The following is a 26154-nucleotide window of genomic DNA, read 5'->3' as shown; positions in this document are numbered from 1 at the left end:
AATAATTAAACAAAAGCAAAAGAAAGAAAAATGAAAGGTTGAGTTTTTTTTTTTAATCTTTGGTAATTAACAACCGAAAAAAGAGAGTGAGAGAGAGAGAGAGGGGCATGTGGAAAGGAAAGCAATCAAGCGGAATCCTCGGGTAGCTCATTGTCGAGGCGAGTTTCCTTTTTTACCCTTCCCTGGATCCCGTAATAACCAACGTACCACTTCACGAACTTCCTCAAACCGGTGGCCAGATCCGTCGTCGGTTTGTACCCAAAGTCCCTGAAAGCCAAGCTCACATTCGCGTGCGTGTACGGAACGTCACCGTTTCGCGGCATCTTTATCACGTGCTTCTTTGCTTTCGTGTTTAACAAACCCTCCAGAATCGACACCAACCTTCCCACCGGCACCGGCGAGGTGTTCCCGAGATTGTAAATCCTCAGCTGGGCAGGGCCACGCTTCTTGCCGCCGCTGCCGGTGCTCTTCTCCGCTGTGTCGAGGGCCCCGAGACACCCCTTCACGACATCGTCGACGTAGGTGAAGTCACGCGCCACCTCCTTGCCGTCCTGCGTCTGGTAAACGTCGATGGACTTGCCCTGAAGGATGTCCTTGGTGAAGAAGAAGTAGGCCATGTCGGGTCTCCCCCAGGGCCCGTACACGGTGAAGAAGCGGAGGCCGGTGAGGGAGAGACCGTAAATGTGGTTGTAGGTGTGAGCGATTTCCTCGCCGGCTTTCTTGGTGGCGGCGTAGAGGCTTGCCGGCTGGTCGGTGCGGTGGAGCTCGGAGAAGGGGTTCTGCGTGTTGAGGCCGTAGACAGAGCTGGAAGAGGCCCACACGATGGAGGGTTGGGGGTTCGCCGCTTTAGCGACTTCTAGAAGGTTCACGAAACCTGCAATGTTTGAGCTCACGTATGATTGCGGGTTCTGCATGGCGTAGCGCACCCCTGCCTGTGCCGCCAGATGGAGGATGTGGGTAAACGCCACGACGTCGAAGAGTTTTGCCAGCAACGGCGTGTCGTTTAGGTCCCCTTCCACCACGAAGACTTGGTGCTTCGCCAGCACTGCTTGCCTCGCCCGCTTCAGCGAGGGGTCGTAGTAGGTGTTGAAGTTGTCGAGGCCCAGCACACCGTCGCCGCGCTTCTTGAGGGCGAGGGAACAGTGGGTCCCGACGAAGCCGGCGGCTCCGGTGACGAGGACGGAGATGCCGTTGGGGCGGCGGGGGGTGGAGGAGTGGCGCACCTGCTTCTCCCAAGCGGCACCGCCACCGAATGCGGTGGAGAGGAAGTGGTTGTGGGTGTGGAGGTGGCGGTTGGTGTCGGCGAGTGGTGGGTAGTTGAAGGTGAAGAGGAATACGAGGATGAGTGCTACGAGGAGTGTTGCGCGGAATAGGAGTTTGGATGACGCGTTTAGCAGCTTCGTGCTGTTCACTCTCCGTATGTAGCTGTTGTATCTCTCTAGCTTTATGCTCTTGCTCGTGTCTGGTGGAGAAGCCATTCAATTCAATTCAATTATCCACTGTTTCTAATGCTCTCTTCTGTGCCTACGTTGAGCCCTGAAACTCTCAAAATATGAATATAAAGGGAGAGAGAGAGAGAGAGAGAGAGAGATGATGTTGGTGTTGGTTGGAGAGCACTTTCTTTTTCTCCTTAACTCTTCTCACCATCACAATGATGCTAACTCCCTATATATCTCATCTATTCTTCCACTGTTGTATTAACCACCCTCAATTCTCTCACCATGTGCTCCGCACGTGCTCCCATGTCAACACTTTGGTCCAATTTCACAATCTTCATTCACATGTGCCTACTCTTCTTCAATTCTTTCTTCCAATGCCATTTTAATCCACATCCATAAAATGTTTATGTCAACCGTGTTAGCTTATTACACTTGTATCAGTTTCTAGTGCGTGACCATTGGCCACCGACAACGTTAAATTACAGATCATCCTATTCATGATAATAAATTGGTTTCTTATATTAATCCAAGCAATCTAATCGATGCTAATTTATGATCTTATATTCTTCTGACGCGGAATTTGATGTAAATTAAGGACGAGGTCGGCTGTATAAATCATCGTTTTCGGAATCAAATTTGTATTTCTACCAAAACTTGTTTATTCGTTAATTAATTTTGAAAGCTATCACGGGACCTGATTCAGAGCAGGGTCATTTAACAAAACAATCACAAATTTCCAAGTTATTAATATGAAAAATCTACAATTATAAGCATTATCATAATGCTGTAGAAGCGACATCCTTCATATAAACGGGATACTTGATAACGAACACGTCTTTTTGGGTCATTTTCAAGATAAGCAGTATACATTGTTATCATTTACAGATAGAGTCCTAATTAATAGAAATAAAATAAAAATATTTTTTTAAATATGGTTTTTCTTCTATGCTGAAACTTGGTATTTAGCTCATTCCTTTTACAAGTGTAATAATTTACCCTATCAAGTTTTAGACATCCTTCGTAAGAAATTCTTGCGCACTGCTTTAGCAGCAACGGCGTGTCATTTATGTGGCACACATTCATAATCATCAATAATTATTTATCTATTTTACATTACAGATCAAGTTTTCCTTCACACACACACTAATGTTTAATTAACGCCAATAATTATATAAATATTTTGAAAAAGTATTTTAATTTTATAAAATAAAAATGTGAATATTAAAATTATATTATTAAATATTCTTGATTTTTGTGAGTGGAAATATTAAGACCACTAACACCCCCATGTGATTAGATTAGATGCATGAAATTGTTGGTATTCACACCGACGGCTACAACATTAGCTATTCACTCTTAATAAAAGGTCCATTTTTCTCTGCTCTTCCACATTTCATGGTTTCTATATTTTCTCACCACCCTGAATATGTCTAAACTTTTACACCCATCTGTTATTATGTATAAAATGTAAATTTTTTTAATAAAAATAATATTTTTTTGAAGCAACATAATTGGAAATCTCGAACAGCAAAAGTTTGGAGTTGGATTTGGATGAGGGATATGATGATTAAGGTACACGAAAGAAGACGATGATGTGGAAGTGGGGCTTTCATTGATGGGCCCAAGAGAAGAAGGGAACTGCAGAAGAAGGTTCGTAAGCCATGGGCATAGCATAAGGTACCTTATGGAATGGAGCTTCGTGGTTGGGTATGTCACTTCTGTGATCTGTCCTTTCTTTATTCGTTAAGAAGTGCAGTCTCTCCATCACATGGGAAATGGCTTACTCATTAATTAACACAAATATTAATTGCGTTATGGACATTCTATCCGTCATAAGTACCACAAATATAAATTCAAGTTTTGGGTTTATGGTGGGAGCAAAATCGATCCCTCAAAATATTTTCTTTTCATTGTCTTTGCCAAACACCTGTTTTTATATTGGGAGAGTTCGCAAAAACTTACCCCAAAAAAATTATAATAAAAATATAATTCTTATAAAATTTTCATTTATTTTTTCAATATGATAAAAGTTTATTAAACAAGTATCTAATTAATTAAGTTGTACATTAATATACCTTTATAAAATAAGGACAAGAAAAATAAGTCGATAGAATAAAAAAAATGTTTTTTCATCTTTTAGTTGAAGAGAGAAAAGGAAGGAAAAAGAACCCTCTCCTTAAGTGGAGAGAAAAGAAAAAAAAAATGAAAATTATCTTTTGACTTTTTTTTTAATTCTCAATATTTTAAAAATGTTTTGAATCCTAACTAATTCAAGTAAAATGACGAAAATTTACAGAACAGGGTAAAACTCTTTAATATTTATTTTTATATATATAAAACTTAAATTTAAGGTTTTATTTAAGAAAGAATTATTCCTTGTTACTTAAAACCAGTGTTCTTAGAGTATGTCTATTATTACTGCAAAATACTATTGCAGCTCCTAATTTACTTTTTTTTATTTAAATATTGTTATTATTAAAATAGATAATCGATCAAAAAAAGGTTTTATCTAAAACTTATTTTAAAAATTTATCTATAAATTATTAATTCAGCTAATCGATTATATAATTTTTGGAGTGGTAATAAACTCACTCACGCATCTATCCATCAATTTATTATGTTAAAAACCATGTAAAAGTTCTTTGATATAACTATATGTTGTTTTCTCTCAATTTTTTTCACAATCAAATGAGAAAAATCTCATTTATTTCACCTAGATAATATATGAGAACTTTAACAATATGTATATTTTCTCCTTATTTTTGTTTACATCTAAAAAAAGCAGCAGGGTGTTCATAGATTACTTTAATTCTTATTAAAAACAATTTATAATTAAATATTATTAAAACCTGTTAAAAAATAACGATTCTCCTAATATTAATCAAAACCAAACACGAGTAGGCCTTCCGTGACAGACTTACTTTGCAGCTATTTATTTGAATTACACGTAACATCACGTAATGCATATTCTCTTTGCTGCCTTAAGATAAAAATGACTTGAACTTATTTAAGTTACACTGTATTCTTCTCATTGCTTTGGGATAAAGTTAATCACTTAGTTTCCAACCAGCAGTCTTCTGTAAAATGTAGTTTCTAAGTTGAAAAAAAGTATATAAATGAAGAAATCTAATGTTTTATTCTCTTTAATTAGATAACTAAAAAAGTGATAATGATATTACTGATTAAAAAAAATGATACAAATGGTATTTGCAGTGGTTTTGTTGAAAGCCAAGATTGAAGAAGATGCTGATTGGTCGGTGGAGCCAAGTGTTTTTGACTTTCCTAACCAATATGGATAAGACAGAAGAAGACATGATTCTCCTCACACTGCTTCCTCATAATTATAGAATTCCACATGACATGCATTTCTTTAAGTGCAAAGACCCCATACTTCTGGCCCTTTGGCATCCAATGGGGGTTCCTTGCATTGATCATGTTCCATATGCTACGTTCTGCTTTGCCCTCTCCATATGATTAGAGCATGTTCATGTTCATGTTCATGTTCATGCTCAATTTTCTGCTACAGACAAATTTTCTTAGGGGAAAACTACATAGTTCAACACCCACGATTTTTAGAATATTTTATGGGAAATGTTTTGCTGTTGGATTTTAATTAACTTTACCTAACTGGGTCACTTTTTGCCTTAGCGTAATTTTTAACTCACGAAAAAGAAGGAAAAAGAATTTGCACATAATAAAACTTAGTTTAGTGGGAAAAAAAAAGGTTAATTGGAACAATTATTGATGAGCTTTGAGCTTGAAAATTGTTTCATTTCAATGTGAACAATTATGTCTGTGCTCATCGGACAAAATAAAAGAGGATCATATGAGTGGTGTTAAATAAATATTTATCCTAGTAAAATACAAAAAAGAAAAAGAGAAAATGTAAGCGTAGCTGCTTTTGATCTTGTTACCCTATATTCTAATAATGTTGTTCTATAGCTGGCGATTATTCCTCTTTTTTCTTTTGCATGATTGAGAAGGAGATACGTCCTTCATAATTGGTGCTTTTTAGTCAATAATATCGAAAATCACAAAGCTAGCATGATATGCTACGAGAGATATAGCATTTTTTTTCAATTGCCACCGCCTTAAGAAAGGAGTTGTCGTTTTCCATGCTGTTAATCCCACTTGACTCCTGACAGCAACTTTCACCCTACTGTTACTGTCGGCAGCAGAACCTTCCTTCATTCTATCATAAAAGTTTCAATGAAGAACCAAATTACTGAGCTAATTCTGCTTATTTAATGTCACTTTTTCACTATATACTATTCATTGATTATCATTTTTCTCACTGCTTCAGGGGAGTTTATGTAAGTGTGAAGAAAAAGAAAGTAGGACCGACTTAAGGGTCTATGGAGCTCTAAACAAATATAACAATAAGAGCCTTTTGATAGTATAAAATATTTTTTAAAAAAATTAATGTTTATTTTCCTTTTTTGAAATCTTATGTCATGCTCACAATATTACAACGTCATCTTCTTTTGAAAATAAAATATATTAATATATAAAACGACTTATATAAAGTTATTTTTTAAAGTTATGATTTTATATCAGCAATGTAATATGTTAAATATTTCTTAAAACAAATAATATATTTTTATGCCAAATGTGCTCAATTTAATATTAAATTTTTAATGAATTTTTTTTATACATTCACATACAAAGTGATCAACTTATTTTAGGAGTAAATTTTAATTAATTAATAATTTTTTATAGACACTGGATTTTATTAATTTAACTATCAATTTAAAAATTCTTTATAGACAGATTAAATTAATTAAATTTTATAAAATTATGAATTTTTAATATTTTATTAATTTATCGTATAGTATACTTTATTTTATACATTAATAAATTTTTGGGCTCGTAAAAAATGGATCCAATTGTATAAGCTTCATTTGGTATTTTACTTATTATGGTTTGGGCCGCCTACGAAGAGGTTGAAGATAATAACATATAATGTACGATATGACGCTTGACCAAAAAAATGTGTGTATGATATGACAAGAAAGAAAAAGGAAATACAAGAGAAAGAAGTGCTTAAAAGTTGTTTATGTTACTGCATATGGTTGGTGACAAGAAGAAAAGCAGAGTCATGAGCTTTGTATTCGTGACCAACGTGCATATACAAGTTACTATTCATCATGCATGCAACCAAACTTTTTATCAGAGCATCAATATTCAGCTACCAAGAAAAACAAATTCACATGCAACACAGGGTATTGGTCTTACTAATCAGCGACTTTTGGACACTGATTAGCATTTACCTAAACTAAAACAATCTAACATGGCTTCATTGAAGTGTTCTTTAACTTTGCTCCGCTGAAAGAAGGACTTTTCTCAGATGCTGTGAACTTTTACACATTGCATGTAAATTGCAAAACCCTTAAGAGATGTTTCGTAATTATTAGCTGGTCTCTTTCAATCTCAAAATGAGGGCTGTCAACACCACGTGATACAGATGGTAGCTCTTGAATTGAATGAGGTTCATTCATCAAATGGGATTCCGGGCCGGTGATGCTGGGGACGGTTGGGGCTCACCCGTCACCTTTAATTATGAATGTCTTTCATCTATACATTGGAATCAAATGGAAGCAAAGATCGCAGAATAGCAATCAAACCTCAATTTTCCTATTGAAGCTCGAAGGTTATATATTCAGGATGGCTAGAAACAAGATTTTAATAAGGAAACGGTAGCTTTGGTTGTGTTCAATTCAACCAGCAGAATCTGATTATTCTTCGTGTTAATATTATGACAAGTTAATATCGTGACAACAATAACAATATACGCAGGATGACAGTGTTTACATCTTTTTACATTGACAAACCTGCATAATATAAGTATGATATGATATAATATGATCGATGTAGCTTTTCTTAACTAGTAGGGAAAAATATATGTTATTGGTTTCATTCATGAAGTTTTCTCAATCTGAATTTGTTAATAGCTTAACTGGTATATAGTTTATATTGTTAGTAAAAGATGGTTTACAGTAATATTTATTAATACTTTAATACGTCATTACTCATATTTATTACTGAGAAAAAAAATAGCAAACAATAATATATTAAATGACCAATTCGTTTTAATCTTCCCCCCCGAGTAACACATACATAATCAGACATAAAAAAAAAAAAAACTGGTCAGAAAGGGGCTAATTTCTGACGATTTGATTTCTTGTGACATTCTACAAAAACATTACAACAGACATTAAATTCGATAAGATATAATCATTATTGCGGTACACCATCAACTTCGCCACTTTTAACCGTAACTTCTTGGGCATCCGGGAGATCTTTAATTGCCTGCAAAAGAATAAACGAATTCTTGTATCAAGTACCAAGAAAATGGCAAAAGTGGGGACTTCAATAGTTTAAAATCAAGATAAGGTCAATCATGATTGAGTGGTGTATGGTATCTACTATTTGATATTTTACCTGATAGAGATACCAAGAAGCAAAAGCATCTGTTGCAGCGTACTCTAGTTGCTCCTTTGACAAAACAGGAGTCTCCCAATTTCCCAGTCTTATTTTGCTGGGCTTTTTAAGCTGAAAACATAACAAGCTCGGTAAATATCCTGTCAACATAGTTCTTCACCTTTTTCAAGAACACAGTCGAAATATTTCCCTGCCCCCTCTCTCCTGAGCAAAGAAAATAATAAAAAATGAAGGATTTAATTGTACTTCGGTACCTTCAATTAAAATTATGTGTGATTTCAGTCCTTGAATTTTTGTTTGGAGCCAATTAAGTTCCTCTATTTTTAAAATTAAGTAAAGATGATCTCTTAGTCCAATTGGTTTAGTGAGAAGAAGACGTGCCATTTCCTTTTGGCTGATTCAAGACCCAACAAAGCTCCATTTTTCAAAGCCAACGGAGTCTACCATATGGAATTTGAGAAACGATGAGCAGGTCTGGAACATTCAACTGGCGACAGTTTTCCAGTTAAATAGCCTGTTGGAGGGCACAATACTGTCTCCTTATGCCATCAGGTGTCAGATGATGACAGGACCAATCGAATCCCTGTGTCTAGTTTGGTTTTTAAGACAATTGGATTCAAAACATACCTGTCTTGAAAGAAGTTTTTCTGTCAAAGATGCCAGACCCCACTTAAGAGGACCTCCCCCAAGCTTTTGATTTGCATGAAAAGAAAGATCCTCCACGCCTTTAACAGATATGTTATAATCTCTAAAAATCTTACCAGCATCGCCGCCAATGCCAGCTCCAACCTTGGCCATGTCAAACATTGTATTAATACTTCCCATAATTGATTACTAATTTACTTCCCACAGATAAAAAGGAAAAAACATAAGAAAATCTTAACAGAGATAGAAACCTTCAGGACTGTGGGATCTTCAAGCAAAAGCTGTAAATTTCGAGGGATTCCAGAATGAATTAGATGTAGAACATGACAATGACTAGTGTCACCACATATCTGCATCACTGCTACCTTCCCAGGTGGAACACCTATAAAAGTTTTATACAATAATAATTCAATAATTTGAGTCATGGTAAATTTTTCTTTCAAAGAATCAAGTTTTTACTTTTATAGTAGCAAAAGGTAAAAGCTCTTCCACAGAAAAGGTAGGCAATGCCCCTCTCACCACAGCTGAACAAAGCATTCGCAGAAAGGATAATCCATAAACTATGTGAATGAGTAAAGAGCCAAACAATTGGCTAGAATTAAGAAGTTTAACCCTCCCAAATATTCAGCTCATATGTCACCCACATTCATCACAAAATAAAGAACCTGTCTCCCAAATGTATCACACAAATTCCAAAACCAAAACTAGCTGGATTACAACTGGCCCAATAGGCAAGAAAACCGTTCCCTTCACTCTTGTTTACATATAAAACCAACAAAAATATCTTCATTGCAATAGACCAACACAATCAAGTAAATTCCATAATCAGCTCTTGTAAAAAAAAAGAAAATGACCCAACCTTTTCTGAAGGTGGGTCTCCACTCAATGTCAAATCCAACTGCAATTCGCGTCATCTCTCTCTTTTTGTCTTCCAAAATTTTCAAGAGCTTTGTTGCGGCTTTCTCCACATCATCAAAAGTCCTGCTATACATAATTTCGCCACTAAATTTCATTACAGGCAGTCTCATGCTTGAATAGCCTGTGCAAGAACGATGAATCACATAATAAGTTTGAGTAGAAAAAAGTTAGAGCAAATGTAAATTCAAATTTATCCAAAATTCAATTCGTCAGAGAAACTAATGGACTGTTTCTAAGGCAGTAACAAACCAGTGCATCCTCAGAAGCAATGGAAATTAAAAAAAGGCGACACCTCGAGAAGGCGAGAACGAAGCAGCAGCAGCAGCATTAGGGTGCTGAAGAGCGTGAAGCGACAAGGGCAAGCGGCGTCGTCGGGGAGAGCGATGGCTGAAGGGACGTTTTTTTCTAAGGTTGGAAATAGAAGCTTCGATGGCTTCAATGTCTTCCTCCGAGAAAGGCTCGCAATCGCAGGCGAACGAGGCAAGTCGCGTGAAACCACCTTCTTCTTCTTCCTTCATCTCAAACTCGAAGTTGAAGTGAAGTTGCAGGGAAGCCCTTTCATATTATTGGATTGGACACGTGGATCGTAAATAGGCCCAGTCCAAGCCCAGCCCAGCCCAAAATAATAAAAATGAAAAAGGGCGGGTAAGGCATGACTATGAACACGCACACCATACCAGTCTGAGACGGATACTGAGACTGAGACTGAGAACGAATGGTGTGATTGTTTGAGGAAAGAGGGAAGTGAAGATGAGCACCGTTGATAAAATGTTGATCAAGGGAATCCGGAGCTTCGACCCGGAGAACAAGAACGTAATCACCTTCTTCAAGCCATTAACCCTAATCGTTGGCCCCAACGGTGCTGGCAAGACCACCATCATTGAGTGCTTGAAGCTTTCGTGCACCGGTGAGCTTCCTCCTAACGCTAGGTCTGGCCACAGCTTCATTCACGATCCCAAGGTATTTTTATTGTATAATTAACTAATTATTCATTAATTAATCACTTCCATGAACCTTCACCTCAACGTTTGGCATTGGAAATGGGAAGGTTGCAGGGGAAACTGAAACGAAGGGACAGATTAAGCTCCGATTCAAAACGGCGGCAGGTAAGGACGTGGTTTGCATAAGGTCCTTTCAGCTCACGCAGAAGGCCTCCAAGATGGAATACAAGGCAATCGAGAGCGTCCTTCAAACTATTAATCCTCACACCGGCGAGGTTCTGCTTCTTCAAACTTATCTTCATATTCGTCGTTCTGTTACTTCTTCACACTGTTTCACCTGTGCTCTGTCTCTATCAGAAAGTTTGCCTTAGCTATAGATGCGCTGACATGGATCGAGAGATTCCTGCGCTGATGGGTGTTTCCAAGGCCATTTTGGAAAACGTTATATTCGTTCATCAAGACGAAGCCAACTGGCCACTCCAGGATCCTTCCACCTTAAAGAAGAAGTTTGATGATATCTTCTCTGCTACTCGGTATCCCGCTTTTCCTGTTTTTCCCTGTTGTTTATCACTTCCACTTCTTACTATATATATATATATATATATATATATATATATATATATATATATATATATATATATATATGATATATGCTCTTGTACTCGCCAGATACACTAAGGCATTGGAAGTTATTAAGAAACTTCACAAGGATCAGGCTCACGAGATTAAGACTTACAAGCTCAAACTCGAAAATCTTCAAACTCTCAAAGACGCTGCTTATAAGGTCACTTTCCTCTTCCAAAATTTCACCAAACTATACGTTGTTTTTTCTTCCCTTCCTTCTTTATTGTAACTCTACCAAACTGCTCATGGATACTTGGATACATCTAATTTTCTTGCATTTTCTAAATCATAAGAAAATGTTATCGGGTAAAATGTCTGAAAGCATTTACATTTTGTCGTTCTGCTTTATCCAAGCAAATTTTCACTGGGGCAGGACAACCATCCATGCAAGGTGTTGTAATTTTAGTAGAAGTACATCCTCGTGCAGGACAGCTTTTTTCTTTTCTTTTTTTTCACTTTACTGAGTCCATTTTGTCTCACTGTATTTTTCATTTTCGTGCCTTTATCACCATGCAGCGAAACTAAAGTTCTGCCATGATTTCACTTTTAGTTTAGTTATTTTAGAACTTAAGTTGTGCCTACCACTTTGACAGCTACAAACGTAAAGAAAACTGCAATGTACCAAAATCTAATTATTTGATTTTATTTCTTATAGCTTCGGGAAAGCATTGCACAGGATCATGAGAAAACAGAGTCTCTAAAATGTCAACTACAAGAGTTGGATGGCAGCATTAAAGATTTGGATGATAAAATTCATAATGCGGAGAAATCATTGAAAGATTTGCGGAAGCTGCAGGAGCAGATATCAACTAAAACTGCTCAACGGAGCACTCTGTTTAAAGAGCAACAGAAACAATATGCAGCTCTTGCAGAGGAGAATGAAGGTGTGTAAGTGTTGAACATGGTATAAGTGTTACTGTTACCATCATTGAGCCAGTTTTACATTCTTCGTCTCTGTCTATGTTGTTATGGTTTCAATCCTATTGGGTTTACTCAGTCTTCTTATATTCATTAGACACTGATGAAGAGTTGATGGAATGGAAGACCAAGTTTGAAGAAAGGATTGCAATTTTGGAAACAAAAATAAGCAAGTTGGAACGAGAGATGAATGACACTGACACTAAAAGTTCTTTCCTTAAGCGGACCATTGATGATTCCATGTGGGAGATTAGCAAGCTACAAGCTGAAGCAGAAGTAATGAATTGATACACAAGCTGCATATACTGACATCTAGTTTTGCAGAGTGTTATTGTAATTTTATCCCTAATTTAAACTGCAGGCTCACATGTCTCTGAAGAATGAACGTGATTCCTCCATTCAAAATCTTTTTGCTAGGCATAATTTAGGATCTCTTCCAAAGTTACCCTTCAGTGCTGAGGTTGCTTTAAACCTCACTAATCTTGTAAAATCAAGATTGGTGGATCTTGAGAAGGATCTGGATGATAAAAAGGTGACTTTTCAGTTCTTTCATTCTGCTTGTGTTTGTGTATCTGTATTCACTTCTAGGTGCTGTGATAGGCGAGAAAAGTGGCAGAATTTTCAAGGATGATTTCTGGCTGTTACTGAATATTTGGGTTATTGTAGAGTGTTTCTTTACTGGATATGCAGAGAGATTGGCATGCTCGCTTTGCTCTTAAAATGTGTGTTTTTATAGTTGTTTTCTTTAGCAAGATATCTTGCCTATGTTCCTGTACTATTTTCTTTCTATCTACTCTGTAATGAATTTGTTTTCTTATTTAAAGATTCTTCTTCTCTAAATTTACCAATTTTAAACTTATTTTTCACCATATCAAAAACAAGAAAACCTGATCATTGATTATATTAGTAATGTACTAATGTTAGATATTCTAAGATATCCATGGGTTCTTGGGGCTTCTAAATTTTAGGTAGATTGACTTCTTTTTTTTTCAATTCTTTTGTGCAGAAAGCAAATGATAATGAACTCAAGATGGCATGGAATTGCTACATGAATGCAAATGACTGTTGGAAAAATACTGAGGCTAACAAACAAGCTAAGACAGAGATCAAGGTTTGGTGTTAAAATGCATATATATGTTTTTTCAAATGTCTTTATGTTACTTGTACTGACCATAATGCTTTGTTATGCATGCAGTGTGGCATTTTGAAGCGCATTGAGGAGAAAAAAAATGAGCTTGATTCATTTGAACTTCAAATATCTAATGTTAACTTTTCTCATATAGATGAAAGAGAAAGGAATTTGGTGGGTGCAGCTTGCTCTTTGGTTTAGTTTTAGCAATTTAGAACTTTAATTTTAGACTTCTTGCAAATATGATTGGCATAATTTTAAGTATTCTTGCAGCGAAATGAGGTTGAGAGGAAGGCAAACCAACTTGCTGAAAGAGACTTTGAACCGAATATACGACAAGTGAAAAATGAGATATATAGCGTAGATCAAAAAATTAAGGCTGTCAATCGAGAGAAGGATATCATGGCTTCTGATTCAGAGGACAGAGTGAAGCTATCACTTAAGAAGGCAGAGTTAGAAAATCAGAAGAAGAAACATAGAAAGATGTAGATCCATTATCTTTTAATTTTCTTTACTTTTGTCTTTGTCTTTTTAGAATCCCATATTTAGAAATTGCTGATCACCTGTTTATTCTTCTTTACAGAATTGATGACCAAAAGGACAAAATAAGAAAGGTGCTGAAAGGGAGGCTTCCTCCTGATAAAGATGTGAAGAAGGAGATTACACAAGCATTAAAGTAGGGGAAACCTTTTCATTCATGGTTTACACTTTACATCTTATTTTTAGTACTATCTTTAAGAAATTTCACTTTCAGTGTTTAAGTAGCCAGTCTGTTTTTGTATTATTTGAATCAGAGGAAGTGTATTGGCATTTCACTTTCTTTCTTGTTACCAATTATGTGCACTTTATGCTATTGTTTGCCTGATTATATTATTCTTTTCTTTTTTTCCAATTTATTTTTGGAAAGACAAACTGGTCTATAAGTTAATATTTCTTCAATGCTTTTGACCTCCAGTACAAGCATTTGTTGAAAGCAGAGCAGAGGGTAAAAGTCAAGGATTAATAATCTTCCTACTTTAAAACCTAAGCCAGAAATAATACCAAATTGGATCGAAGGAGCTCTGCATCTCTCTACAAATAAATCCTTAATTAACCAGGAGCAGATATTCACCAGAAGCCTGGGAACAACCTTATGTTTTGGAATCAGCATGGAATAAATTTGTTCTAAAAGTGTTGCATTATACACTAATGATATTCACCCCAATCCACAAAAATGTCTAGTTTCCTTCACAATATGCCTGATATTCCTTCCTTCATACAAAGCCCCAGTAATAAATAGAAAGGAACTGGTTCAAGGTGTCAGAGCTAATCCAGTGCTCTGAGGTGTCTGGTTTCCTCCACAATGCCTTAGTCGCTTTTGGTGATAAAACCTTTGGTTTTGCATGCCTATGGTTGTCATTCTTTAATTTAGAGAAAGTGCTTTCTTTGTTTAAGTAGATCACAAATTACCTTGTAATTTATGCTTGTTGTGGTGCAGGACTGTTGGAGCTGAATATGATGACCTGAATGCAAAATACCGCGAAGCTGAGAAGGAAATCAATATGTTGCAGATGAAAATACAAGAAGTTAATAGTAATCTATCCAAACACCACAAGGATTTGGAATGTAAGTGCTATCTATCATCCAAAAGAGTTGAATATAAATCAGTTTTGAGTGCTGCATCTGCAATCATGCAATGGTTCATGGTAATTATCTGTATGACACATCAACAGATTTTTCTTTTGGTGTAAAATATGTTTTTTTCCATATAGGTGGCACTCGATTATTGTTATAACACTGTCTATTGCAGTTATAATAAAGTGTAGCTGTGTAGGGATCAAATTGAAAATGAGTGTCACATATAGGGACAAACAAAAAAATTGCTGGATATTGTTTCATTTGATTCTATCAAATCATCTAGCTTGAGTTTTTTACCTCATAAATCAACTATGAAAATACTAGAAGTTCAGGTTTTTCGGTTCTAATGTTTATATGGGGTTTTTCAGTGCTTTCTGCTTTGAAAGCCACATGATTCTTCACATCAATGTTCTGATAAGTGTGTAATAAGATAGTGATAACCATTGCATAGTTTAGCATGTTGTATGTCTCTCTTCTTGATATGGCTGATGGTACCCGATTGATGTTTTAATTTCTTTATGCTCCTTCTCTTTTGTCCTATAGTCTTGTGCGTTTTTTTTTCTCCACTATGCAGAATTACTGAACACACAATTTTGCACCATTTATATTTAAATAATTTTCTTGCAGCAAGAAAAAGATTTATTGAATCCAAGCTTCAGTCTTTGGATCAGCAATGTTCGGGAATTGATTCTTATCTCAGAGTTTTAGAGTCTGCCAAGGAGAAAAGAGATGTCCAGAAAAGGTCAATTTATAGCAGACCACATTCATGATGTCATCTTTGCGATCACATCAGACTGTTGTTTGTGTTGTCGCTGATGTGCTGGTCTCAAATATACTAATACTTTGTCTGGTGATTGCTTGCAGCAAATTTAATATTGCTGATGGTATGCGACAAATGTTTGATCCTTTTGAAAGGGTTGCAAGAGCTCATCATATTTGCCCTTGCTGTGAGCGCTCTTTCTCTGCAGAAGAAGAAGACAGTTTTGTCAAAAAGGTTGTTATATTCACATCCTACTATAACATACCAATATTATTTATTGGCTTTGAGCGAGCACTTTATATGGTTTCAAATTGGCTTTTTTTCTTTTCTTGTAATGACAGCAACGAGTGAAGGCTGCTAGTTCAGCTGAACATATGAAAGTTCTTGCAGTGGAGTCCTCAAACGCAGAGTCTCATTATCAGCAGTTGGACAAACTTCGTATGGTTTATGAAGAATATCTTAAACTTAGCAAGGAGACAATCCCTAATGCTGAAAAGGAACTTCAGCAACTTAAAGAAGAGCTGGAGTACAAATCCCAGGCTCTCGACGATGTAATTATCATAATTGATTTTAAATATTTCCTTGAATTTTCTTTTATGTAGACAATCACTACATATGTAGTTTTAGCTTTATACAACTGCTGTAATATTGTTTCAGGTTTTGGGTGTTTTAGCACAAGTAAAGACTGACAAGGATTTGATTGAGGCATTGGTGCAACCTGTTGAAAATGCTGACCGACTTTTCCAAGAAATTCAAGCTTCGCAAAAGCAAGTTGAGGATTTAGAATATAAGCTTGACTTTCGAGGACAGGGAGTGCGGACTATGGAAGAAATTCAATTGGAGCTTAACACATTGCAGGGCACAAGGTAAAATAGCTTCAGTTAATTTATACTATTTACTAACATGTACAATTTTACAATATGGGGTTGTTAAGATAATTGAATTTCATCAACTCTGCATCATCTCCTATTCCCTAAATGCATTTATGCCCTATGAGTTTTACTTGGTTTTTTAAGTTTCTTATTCTTATCATTATTTCCATTCATATCTTGGTTACAAGGGACAATTTGCATACTGAACTGGAGAGGTTGTGGGATGAACAAAAGCATATGGAGCATGATCTATCAGATGTTCAAATACGGTGGCACACTCTAAGGGAGGAGAAAGTGAAAGCAACTAACATATTGCAAGATGTTAAAAGATTAGAAGAAGAATTAGAGCGTTTAACTGAAGAAAAGACCCAAGTTGATCTTGATGAGAAGGTTGTCAAATAATCTGAGATATTGATGGATACTTAAGTTTTTATAGGCACATGCACTTGCCTTTTTACCCTTTTCCATGTATTTGAGTACCTTTTAGACACACTCTCAAGAAAATTTATTGAAATGTTTAGTGCTTCTCAACACTGAACATGTAATTATTGGTTATAGTTTATTTCTTTTTGAACTATTTTTGGTGCATTGCATTTAGTTTATCTTCCAATTCAGTGTGTTGAATTTGTGTTCTATTTAGAGTGAAGTATGTGACAGCTTTTTTTCCTCTAAAGGAATTGCCTCTTCAAAATTCTCAAGCTTACTAATTGATCAATACACTTTGTTTAGTTCATTTTCAGCTTCAGTATATTCTCTGTGTTTATTTTACACAAAAATAAAATAAAATCAGATTCCCTTTTTCTACCCAAAAATAAAATAAAATAAAAAATTCAATCATAATTCCCAAATTTGTAGCCACTATTTTTAAATGCTGAAGTTTTTGTCTCCCCATTAAGTTAAAATGCATAATATTCCCTAAAATTTTGTATTTGCAGCATTTAGCAGAAGCTCTGGGACCTTTATCCAAGGAGAAAGATAAATTACTTGCTGATCATAATGAACTGAAAATTAGACTTAACCATGAGTACGAGGACCTGGCTGAACAAAAGAGAAGTTATCAGCAAGAAGCCGAAGCACTTTTCAAAATGAATTCCAAGATCAAAGAGTAAGCCTATCTGCTTGAAAAATGTTAGTTTAAGAGTCCGATTTTCTTTAATACAAGTTTTGTTTGGTTAGGTACTCTGATTTAAAGAAAGGAGACAGGTTGAAGGAACTGCAAGAAAAGAAATTTCTATCAGAATCCCAACTTCGAAGTTGTGACACACGAAAGCAGGAAATTTTAGCTGAACTAAACAAGAGTAAAGATTTGATGCGAGATCAGGATCAGTTGAAAAGAAATATCGAGGACAACTTAAATTACAGGAAAACAAAGGCTGAAGTAGATGAGCTAGCTAGTGAAATTGAAACTCTGGAAGAAAAAATATTGAAGGTTGGTGGGGTTTCTGCAGTTGAAACTGAACTCCAGAAACTATCGCAGGAGAGGGAGAGACTTCTTTCTGAGGTATTTCAAACCCTTGAATCATACATCTATGCTTGCAATCTGAAAGTAGTTTAGCCAATTACCATGCTTGATCGACAGTATGCCATTTCTATGGATCAATAGTCATATACAATTTCTTATTGCATAGAGTTGACACGCCTTATTTCTCCCTTTTTGTCGGTGGTTATGTATACCTTGGTCTTGGTGTCAGTTAAACAGGTGCCATGGAACGATGTCTGTTTACCAAAGTAATATTTCCAAAAACAAGATTGATCTTAAGCAGGCTCAATACAAGGACATAGATAAGCGCTACTTTGATCAGCTTATCCAGCTTAAGGTGTAATCAACTGTGATACCGTTAGTTGTACACTTATTCTTTAACTTCTCTGTTCTACATTGTTAACAGTTCCACTTTTCTATGCAGACGACTGAAATGGCTAACAAGGACCTGGACAGATACTACAATGCACTTGATAAGTGAGTTCTTAAAATTCAGTAATGTTCAATAACATTGAAACAGATGAACAAGGGGGACCCAACATCAAACTTATGGTAAACCTAGGGAATCAAAAGTATAATTAGGTCAAGGCAAAGAAATTTATGTCTTTTCAAGTTCAGTAAATTGGTTTTATTCGGTGTGTTTGGTTCTTATTGCAAGCTAATTATCATGCCTGAAATACAATTACAAATTATGAAATGTAAGCATATTTAATCGTCCATTTCATTACTTCAAGTATTAATCAACCAGGTTATAGTTATTTACAAAATTAAATACTTATGTATTAAAATTAAATTACTAATTATAATCTGCATTATTTCATGTTCCGTAATGACTCATGATTCATCTTTCAGAGCACTAATGCGCTTCCACACAATGAAAATGGAAGAAATCAACAAAATTATAAGAGAATTGTGGCAACAAACTTATAGAGGACAGGATATTGACTACATTAGTATTCATTCAGATTCGGAGGGTGCTGGGACCCGTTCGTACAGTTACAAGGTTAGACATACTGTATTGAAACACCGATGCCTTAAAAAGCTGTCTGATTTCCTCGTACAATATTTGAAATATTTTTCTTTTGCATTCTATACAGGTTCTCATGCAGACCGGTGATGCAGAGTTGGAGATGAGAGGAAGATGTAGTGCAGGTCAGAAGGTATGTTATCATTAAAGGAATTACTATGTTTAGTATACTTTTAAATCAAACATAATGAACAAATAAGCTTGACTTAATTGTGAGGTTCTAGGTTCTGGCATCTCTTATCATACGGTTAGCTTTGGCCGAAACGTTTTGTCTCAATTGTGGAATACTTGCTCTGGATGAACCTACCACAAATTTGGATGGACCAAATGCTGAAAGTCTGGCTGCTGCTCTCTTAAGGTGTGAACAGATTGACTAGTTTCTGATTAAATTTCTAATAATTAATTAATTAATTACACATTTATCTGCTGTTATCTTGCGTGAAATGCAGGATCATGGAGGACAGGAAAGGCCAGGAAAATTTTCAGCTAATTGTAATCACTCATGATGAGCGTTTTGCGCAGCTGATTGGTCAGCGCCAGCATGCAGAGAGATATTATCGAGTCACAAAAGATGACCAGTACGGACGACAATACTACTGTTTCATTTGTTTTCATGTCACTGCTGTTTCGCGTATTCAGAATTCTGTTTACAGTGCTCCCTTAACTTCTCTGTTTCACATTTTCAGTCAGCACAGCATAATCGAATGTCAAGAGATATTTGACTAAAGGACGGATTTTATATGGTTAGTGCTACTTTGAAGCTGCTTGATTGATGGAGGTTGGCGGAATTCTAAAGCCAGGCCCCCAAATCATACCGCAAAATCATTTATGCTGTCGATGTAGGATAAAATGTAGGCGGGTGGTCCTAGTTAATTAAAGTTTTTAACATGTCTTTGACTACAAATTGTACAGTAGTTTTTGTAAGCGTGTTTCAGTTTGTGTTGATAAGCATTTTATTCTTATGGCCTAGTGAAGTTTCAATATCAGATCTGTACGTAGAAAAACAACAGTTTCTCTTTACAGATGATTGTAAGTAAAACGGTTGATTTATTCACTGGATGATCTCACTGCGAAATATGAAGCCATTAAATCAGAATACTGACATGAAAGCAAAGCAAATTAATTCTATTATTTTTCATCTGAATTTATTTTATAACGCAGTTCAAAGAACATCAACAAATAAAGGCTCTCCAAGACATTCGAACACATTTTTCTCCATCCCCGAACAAGCTAAATCTCGCTAGCGTCCAAACAATACACATTTCATTTGTTATTAAGAAAATATCAGACAAGGCATACAGAAACATAGAAACACAAACGAAACTTAAAATTGAATCCAAAAAACAGGCTAGCCTATGTGAAACCCATAAAGAGAACATTTGTTATCTCTCCACTTCCTCGTAGTCTTGGGCAGGGCATTAAGACGTCGAGGAAGGCTGCATGTGCAACTAATCTTTGTACTTCAACTCAGATACTAGGAAGCCAGGCATATCAAAGGAAGAAGAAAACTTCTCAACATCAGCTTTGAGTTCTTCAATAGCCTTATTGTTCACCAGTCCCTTGTTGAAATCCTTCAAAAGTTTGCCGTACTCCTTCTGGATCTCCAGCGTGAGAGTGACTGCACGGTGAAGGAACTCTCCAATCTGCTCAAAGTCCTTCTCAACCAAGCCCCTAGAAGTCATGGCAGGAGCACCGATCCGAACTCCTCCAGGGGCCAAGGCACTGCTGTCACCAAAAACAGCATTTTTGTTGACAGTAATGTTACAGAGATCACAGAGTTTCTCCACCTTATTACCAGTCAAACCAAGGGGGCGTAGATCCCACAAGACAAGATGGTTCTCGGTTCCTCCGGTAACAAGACTGTATCCTTTGCTCATCAAGTAATTTCCAAGTGCAGCTGCATTGGCCTTAACTTGCTTGGCATATGCCTTGAATCCTGGGGTCATCGCCTGCTTCAATGCCACAGCAAGAGCCCCAATCTGGTGATTGTGAGGACCACCCTGAAGGGCGGGAAACACAGAAGAGTTGATTTTGTCTTCAAAATCATAGACAACATTCTCAGGCTGCCCCTTCTTGGGTGGCTTAGGTCCCTTCCTGTAGAAGATCATACCCGCCCGAGGACCCCTCAAGCTCTTGTGGGTCGTTGTCGTCACAATGTCACAGTACTCGAAAGGGTTATTAGCTTCCTGCACCATCCATCATTCATTCATTCAACAAACAATGCAGATCCAGTGATCCAGAGAGAGACAGTTATGGCATGTTTGGATTGACTTCAAAAGTGAATTCATTATAACGCTACAAGTAATAAGAAGAAGAATACCTGAGCAGCAACAAGACCACTGATGTGGGCCATATCACAAAGCAAGAGAGCACCGCACTTATCAGCAACTTCTCTGAACCTTGCATAGTCCCAATCCCTAGGGTAAGCACTGCCACCACAGATTATCAACTTGGGCCTGAAATCCAAGGCCTTCTCTTCCAACCTGTCATAGTCGATGAATCCCGTCGAAGTATTCACCTTGTAAGGCAAACTCTCGAAGTAAATCGAGGTCGCCGATATCTTCTTCCCGCCGGAGGTGTAGTACCCGTGTGTGAGATGCCCGCCGGAGGGAAGATCCAGTCCCATGATGCGGTCGTGGGGCTGAAGCACCGCCGTGTAAGCGGCGAAGTTTGCCGGAGAACCGGAGTAGGGTTGGACGTTGACGCCCCATTTGGCGGGGTCGAGGTGGAAGGCCTGTAGGGCGCGTGCACGGCACAGGTTTTCGATCTCGTCGATGAATTCGTTGCCGCCGTAGTAGCGCTTTCCGGGCATTCCCTCGGAGTACTTGTTGGTAAGAGCACTCCCCAGTGCTTCTATGACGGCGAAGGAGGTGAAATTCTCCGATGCTATGAGCTCTATTCCCCTGCATTGACGACGCTTCTCCTTCTCTATCAGGTCGTGGATTTCTGGATCCACCGTAACCAACGGCGCGTTCCCCCACTCGGTCACTGGATCCATTCCTATTCTTATTCCTATGCTTAAACGCTACAGAAACACTGAAAGAACAGAGAATAGAATGAGCAGTGACTCAGTTCGACCACTTCAGTTCCACCGCTGCCTGCCCCTTAAAAAGCACTTGCCACCCATATGTAATTTACCATTTTACCCTTTGTCGATGTCTTTTTGTTCAATGCGTGTCAAAAGAGTTTCTAAATATTTTTCAAAAATAGATTTTATAATTTTTAACATAAATTTTTGTGTTTATTAAATAAGCATTTAACTAAATTATATATCTGAACAAAATATTAACTGGTCATTATTTTCTTTTTCCAAAACAAACAAAATAATAGTGCTGATATTTGGACTTTGATGATATGTGTCGTAATTAAATAAATAAATGAATGAAAGACAATAATCCACGTGTTGAAAAGGTTTGTTGGTTTTTGGAGTGTAATTCGAAACGGTGGGTAGCTTCTCTCTCTCGTGGGTTGGTGAGGGTCATATACTCAATTTATTCTCACCAACCCCACTGCCATTCATGCTCACGCTTTTCTTCCCTACTGACTCATGAACTTAAAAGATTTTGTAATTTTTGAACAATCTTTTATAATTCATTATTTAATAATATTTAAGTCTCATTAAGAATACTTGATAGAATGCAAATATCCCTTTTATTCAATAAATTCCTATGTGTCATGGAATTAATTGAGACATACTATTCCAACAACCAGGGGACATGGGCTAAGAAAGTAAATTTACCATTCGTTTTTCTTTTAATTTTTTTAGTTGTTAATAGATGAAATAAGCTTCTTTTTTTTTATTTTGGGCCTATGGGTTTGGGTGGTGGGCCTGGAGCTCCATGAATATTTTGTCAATGTGAGACCCACCAACCCCGCAGTCACGATCGGAGGTTGTTGACTGTGAAGCCTTCACTTGTGGATACGAACAAAACACAATTACTGTAAGATGCAAATCTTCGTGTCATAATCTTTCCAACCGCAAAGAGGAATGAATGGGGATCGTTGATGAGTGGCATTGAAACCTATTTAAACAAACGCAAACGCTCCAATTCTCTCAAAACACTTTGATTTCATTCTCATAAATCGAAAACGAAAAAATGGCATTGCTTGTCGACAAAACAAAGAGTGGAAGGGAATACAAAGTGAAGGACATGTCTCAGGCCGATTTTGGTCGCCTCGAGATAGAGCTTGCAGAGGTTGAAATGCCGGGCCTAATTGCCTGCCGGGCCGAGTACGGCCCATCACAGCCCTTTAAGGGGGCTAAGATTACGGGCTCACTCCACATGACCATTCAAACCGCCGTTCTCATCGAAACCCTCACCGCTCTCGGCGCCGAAGTTCGATGGTGCTCTTGCAACATTTTCTCCACTCAGGACCATGCCGCCTCCGCCATTGCCCGCGACAGCGCCGCCGTCTTCGCCTGGAAGGGCGAGACTCTCCAGGAGTATTGGTGGTGCACCGAGCGTTCCCTCGACTGGGGCCCCGACGGTGGCCCCGATCTCATCGTCGACGACGGCGGTGACGCCACCCTCCTCATCCACGAGGGCGTTAAGGCCGAAGAGGCTTTCGAGAAGACCGGGCAGGTCCCCGATCCCAATTCCACCGACAATGCGGAGTTCCAGATCGTGCTCACCATCATCAGAGATGGCTTGAAGACCGATCCCAAGAGGTACCACAAGATGAAGGAGAGGCTCGTCGGCGTCTCCGAAGAGACCACCACCGGCGTCAAGAGGCTTTACCAGATGCAGGCCAATGGCACCCTCTTGTTCCCCGCCATCAATGTCAACGACTCCGTCACCAAGAGCAAGGTGGGTCTCTTCCCTCGTAACCTCTTGCTTTTTTAGCTTTTAAATCAATATTCTAACGTACCAACTGTTTGATGTTTTGTTAATTTTTGTCTATTAAGTAAATTATTTACGACCTTCTTAAATTTTGTTCTAAAGTAATATTTTTTAATTAAAAATTATAATATTTTATGTCATCAAAGTATCTTATAAGATTTAATAAGACATTAAGGTGCATGAATCTTTCGACATACTTTTAACGTGTGTTTTTTTAAGACATTAGTGAATTAGGTTATTAATATAAAGTAAACAAGATTTGTTGTGAATAACTGGAATGGGTGTGTTTGTTGTGCGATGACAGTTTGATAACTTGTATGGGTGCCGTCACTCTCTCCCCGATGGATTGATGAGGGCCACTGATGTGATGATTGCCGGAAAGGTAGCGGTGGTGTGTGGATATGGAGATGTTGGGAAGGGTTGTGCCGCCGCATTGAAGCAGGCTGGTGCTCGTGTCATTGTCACAGAGATTGATCCCATTTGTGCCCTTCAAGCTCTCATGGAAGGTCTTCAGGTTCTCACACTCGAGGATGTTCTCTCCGAGGCTGACATCTTCGTTACCACCACAGGTAACAAGGACATTATCATGGTTCAACACATGAGGAAAATGAAGAACAATGCCATCGTGTGCAACATTGGTCACTTCGACAATGAAATCGACATGCTTGGCCTTGAGAACTACCCTGGCGTTAAGCGCACCAATATTAAGCCTCAAACAGATAGATGGGTTTTCCCTGATACCAACACTGGCATCATTGTGTTGGCTGAGGGTCGTTTGATGAACTTGGGATGTGCAACTGGGCACCCCAGCTTTGTGATGTCTTGCTCCTTCACCAATCAGGTCATTGCTCAGATTGAGCTATGGAAAGAGAAGAGTTCTGGCAAGTATGAGAAGAAGGTTTATGTGTTGCCCAAACACCTTGATGAGAAAGTCGCTGCTCTTCACCTTGGCAAGCTTGGAGCCAGGCTCACCAAGCTTAGCAAAGACCAGGCAGATTACATCAGTGTGCCCGTTGAGGGTCCATACAAACCTGCTCATTACAGGTATTGAGCTCATCAAAGGATTCCTCGTGTTCCGGGTGAAGGAAGAAAATATTATTCTATCATACCCTTTATTCTTTCCATTACCTTTTGGTTTGGAATTTTCTCATTGCTTTTTTCGTATTAGTCGTAGAATGGGAGGGTTTTTTTTTATTATATTCGTAGGATCTCAATTCCCTTGGGTTGAAGGGTAAGAGAAAGAATACCCGTTGGTCGCTCCATGAAATGAGACCAAATGGGTTTAAATAAGAACAAATGTGTGGGTTATGATTTAGCGGCTATAGTATTTGTTTCTTTCAATCTTTCATATATATATATATATATATATGAAAACAAAATAAAATAAAATGATTTCACATCTAATTTTATACAAGTAAACCGTCAAATTTTATTTGCTGATATCTATAAATCTTTATGCTAAAAAAAATAGATATACGGTTTCAAGATTTACGGGTGAGGAAAAATAGACTGATTCCCATCGTTTTTCAGATGTGACTATTCTACAAAAACCTAGTTTAGTATTCTATTTATATGAGGAGTAGGACGTACAAACCAAAACACATGCACTATGGTATTTACGAGATAAAAAAAAACTCTTGACTCTTACAAGGTGGACCCATCCAATTTAAAGACCAAAAACATCTTTTTTTATACATCCAATTGTGTAAGAGTCCCTGCTGCTTTTTTATTCCCTTATTTTTTACTATGTTGTGACCAAAAACTCGTAAAAATATTATTTGATGAATTGGAACGTCCTCGAGACGAACCCGGAATGGTTGGCAGATAGGAGAGAGGAGTCTCCCTCGCATAATGATATGGTATCAGTCAAATCAGATTCAATATTGAATAATAATTTGACCAAAGCCCTTCTCAGTAAGAAGATTAAAATGAACTGTCATTAATATTTGCCTTCATATATGATATACCTCAAAATTGCAATCTTGCTCATGTCATAGGGATGGAAAGTCATCCCTGAACTGCTGATGCTGATGCTGATCCTGAAAAGTACTAGTGTACGAGTTGCGTTTTGATCATGTTGATTGAACTTTATTTCACGGCCTCACTGTTTTTCAACCTTTCTAAGAGTGTGTCACATTTTTTTTTTCTTGTATTTTATCAAGTTGTATGTTACATATTCGAAAGTAGTAAAAGCAAAGAAATAGTAAATAAATGTAAAAATAATAATAAAAAAACTGTATCCCTTGAGTGTTTACACATTAGAAGATAAAAGAGATATATGGTGAAATTATAAAACAATAAATTTGATGAAAAAAAGCGAAATGGAGACAAAAGTATAAGATGTGCATAAAAAAAGTTTAAAAATCAGAATTTGAAGAGGCATAGTGACTTTCTTCACAACTGACCGAGATACTAAAATAATAGGAAAAACGTAAGTGAAGTAATACTCGTAACTCCGAAGTAAACGGGTAGGTATAGAGGCTGGTGGGGTTGAACGTAGGA

General features: G+C 37.3%; 5 protein-coding genes across 7 annotated transcripts; 2 read left to right on the top strand and 3 right to left on the bottom strand.

Annotated features, from left to right (window-relative positions):
- On the bottom strand, nucleotides 1-10359 carry LOC113849052 (UDP-glucuronate 4-epimerase 6). Its single transcript, XM_027478631.1, has 3 exons — nucleotides 10349-10359; nucleotides 9940-9951; nucleotides 1-1515 (listed from the first exon to the last, which is right to left on the bottom strand). Exon 3 carries the CDS (start codon nucleotides 1476-1478, stop codon nucleotides 126-128), a length of 1353 nt encoding a protein of 450 aa, XP_027334432.1. The 5' UTR covers nucleotides 1479-1515; nucleotides 9940-9951; nucleotides 10349-10359; the 3' UTR covers nucleotides 1-125.
- Nucleotides 7497-9964, bottom strand: LOC113849053 (Werner Syndrome-like exonuclease). 3 transcript variants are annotated; one of them, XM_027478632.1, is made up of 6 exons: nucleotides 9736-9964; nucleotides 9385-9564; nucleotides 8777-8907; nucleotides 8508-8669; nucleotides 7881-7991; nucleotides 7497-7748 (listed from the first exon to the last, which is right to left on the bottom strand). In XM_027478632.1, the coding sequence occupies exons 1-6, from the start codon at nucleotides 9959-9961 to the stop codon at nucleotides 7677-7679; spliced, it is 882 nt and encodes a 293-aa protein (XP_027334433.1). In that variant the 5' UTR covers nucleotides 9962-9964; the 3' UTR covers nucleotides 7497-7676. The 3 variants fall into 3 exon arrangements, 2 of the variants coding, with proteins under 2 accessions (XP_027334433.1, XP_027334434.1); XR_003502065.1 differs by having other exon boundaries at nucleotides 7724-7748; nucleotides 7881-8320; nucleotides 9736-9961; XM_027478633.1 differs by lacking the exons at nucleotides 7497-7748; nucleotides 7881-7991 and adding an exon at nucleotides 8202-8367 and having other exon boundaries at nucleotides 9736-9961.
- On the top strand, nucleotides 10099-19881 carry LOC113849051 (DNA repair protein RAD50). Its single transcript, XM_027478630.1, has 26 exons — nucleotides 10099-10403; nucleotides 10492-10659; nucleotides 10742-10917; nucleotides 11054-11168; nucleotides 11664-11892; nucleotides 12024-12202; nucleotides 12288-12458; nucleotides 12933-13037; nucleotides 13122-13229; nucleotides 13329-13540; nucleotides 13639-13731; nucleotides 14533-14660; nucleotides 15300-15414; nucleotides 15537-15666; nucleotides 15774-15983; nucleotides 16090-16298; nucleotides 16493-16694; nucleotides 17240-17409; nucleotides 17481-17805; nucleotides 17996-18121; nucleotides 18209-18261; nucleotides 18637-18787; nucleotides 18882-18944; nucleotides 19036-19169; nucleotides 19261-19389; nucleotides 19498-19881. The coding sequence occupies exons 1-26, from the start codon at nucleotides 10194-10196 to the stop codon at nucleotides 19535-19537; spliced, it is 3951 nt and encodes a 1316-aa protein (XP_027334431.1). The 5' UTR covers nucleotides 10099-10193; the 3' UTR covers nucleotides 19538-19881.
- A 37-nt stretch (nucleotides 19882-19918) lies between these two features.
- LOC113849537 (serine hydroxymethyltransferase 4) lies at nucleotides 19919-21903 on the bottom strand. The gene is made up of 2 exons (XM_027479511.1): nucleotides 21132-21903; nucleotides 19919-20997 (listed from the first exon to the last, which is right to left on the bottom strand). Exons 1-2 carry the CDS (start codon nucleotides 21807-21809, stop codon nucleotides 20260-20262), a joined length of 1416 nt encoding a protein of 471 aa, XP_027335312.1. The 5' UTR covers nucleotides 21810-21903; the 3' UTR covers nucleotides 19919-20259.
- Nucleotides 21904-22865: 962 nt separating this feature from the next.
- LOC113849119 (adenosylhomocysteinase-like) lies at nucleotides 22866-24952 on the top strand. Its single transcript, XM_027478759.1, has 3 exons — nucleotides 22866-23619; nucleotides 23957-24769; nucleotides 24808-24952. The coding sequence occupies exons 1-2, from the start codon at nucleotides 22909-22911 to the stop codon at nucleotides 24701-24703; spliced, it is 1458 nt and encodes a 485-aa protein (XP_027334560.1). The 5' UTR covers nucleotides 22866-22908; the 3' UTR covers nucleotides 24704-24769; nucleotides 24808-24952.
- Nucleotides 24953-26154: the final 1202 nt, after the last annotated feature.

Source organism: Abrus precatorius, unplaced genomic scaffold (genome assembly GCF_003935025.1).
Source record: "Abrus precatorius isolate BTA unplaced genomic scaffold, Abrus_2018 Scaffold9, whole genome shotgun sequence".
Taxonomy (NCBI): domain Eukaryota; kingdom Viridiplantae; phylum Streptophyta; class Magnoliopsida; order Fabales; family Fabaceae; genus Abrus; species Abrus precatorius.
The sequence above is the reverse complement of the archived record's forward strand: the minus strand, read 5'-3'. Positions and strand labels throughout refer to the sequence as shown.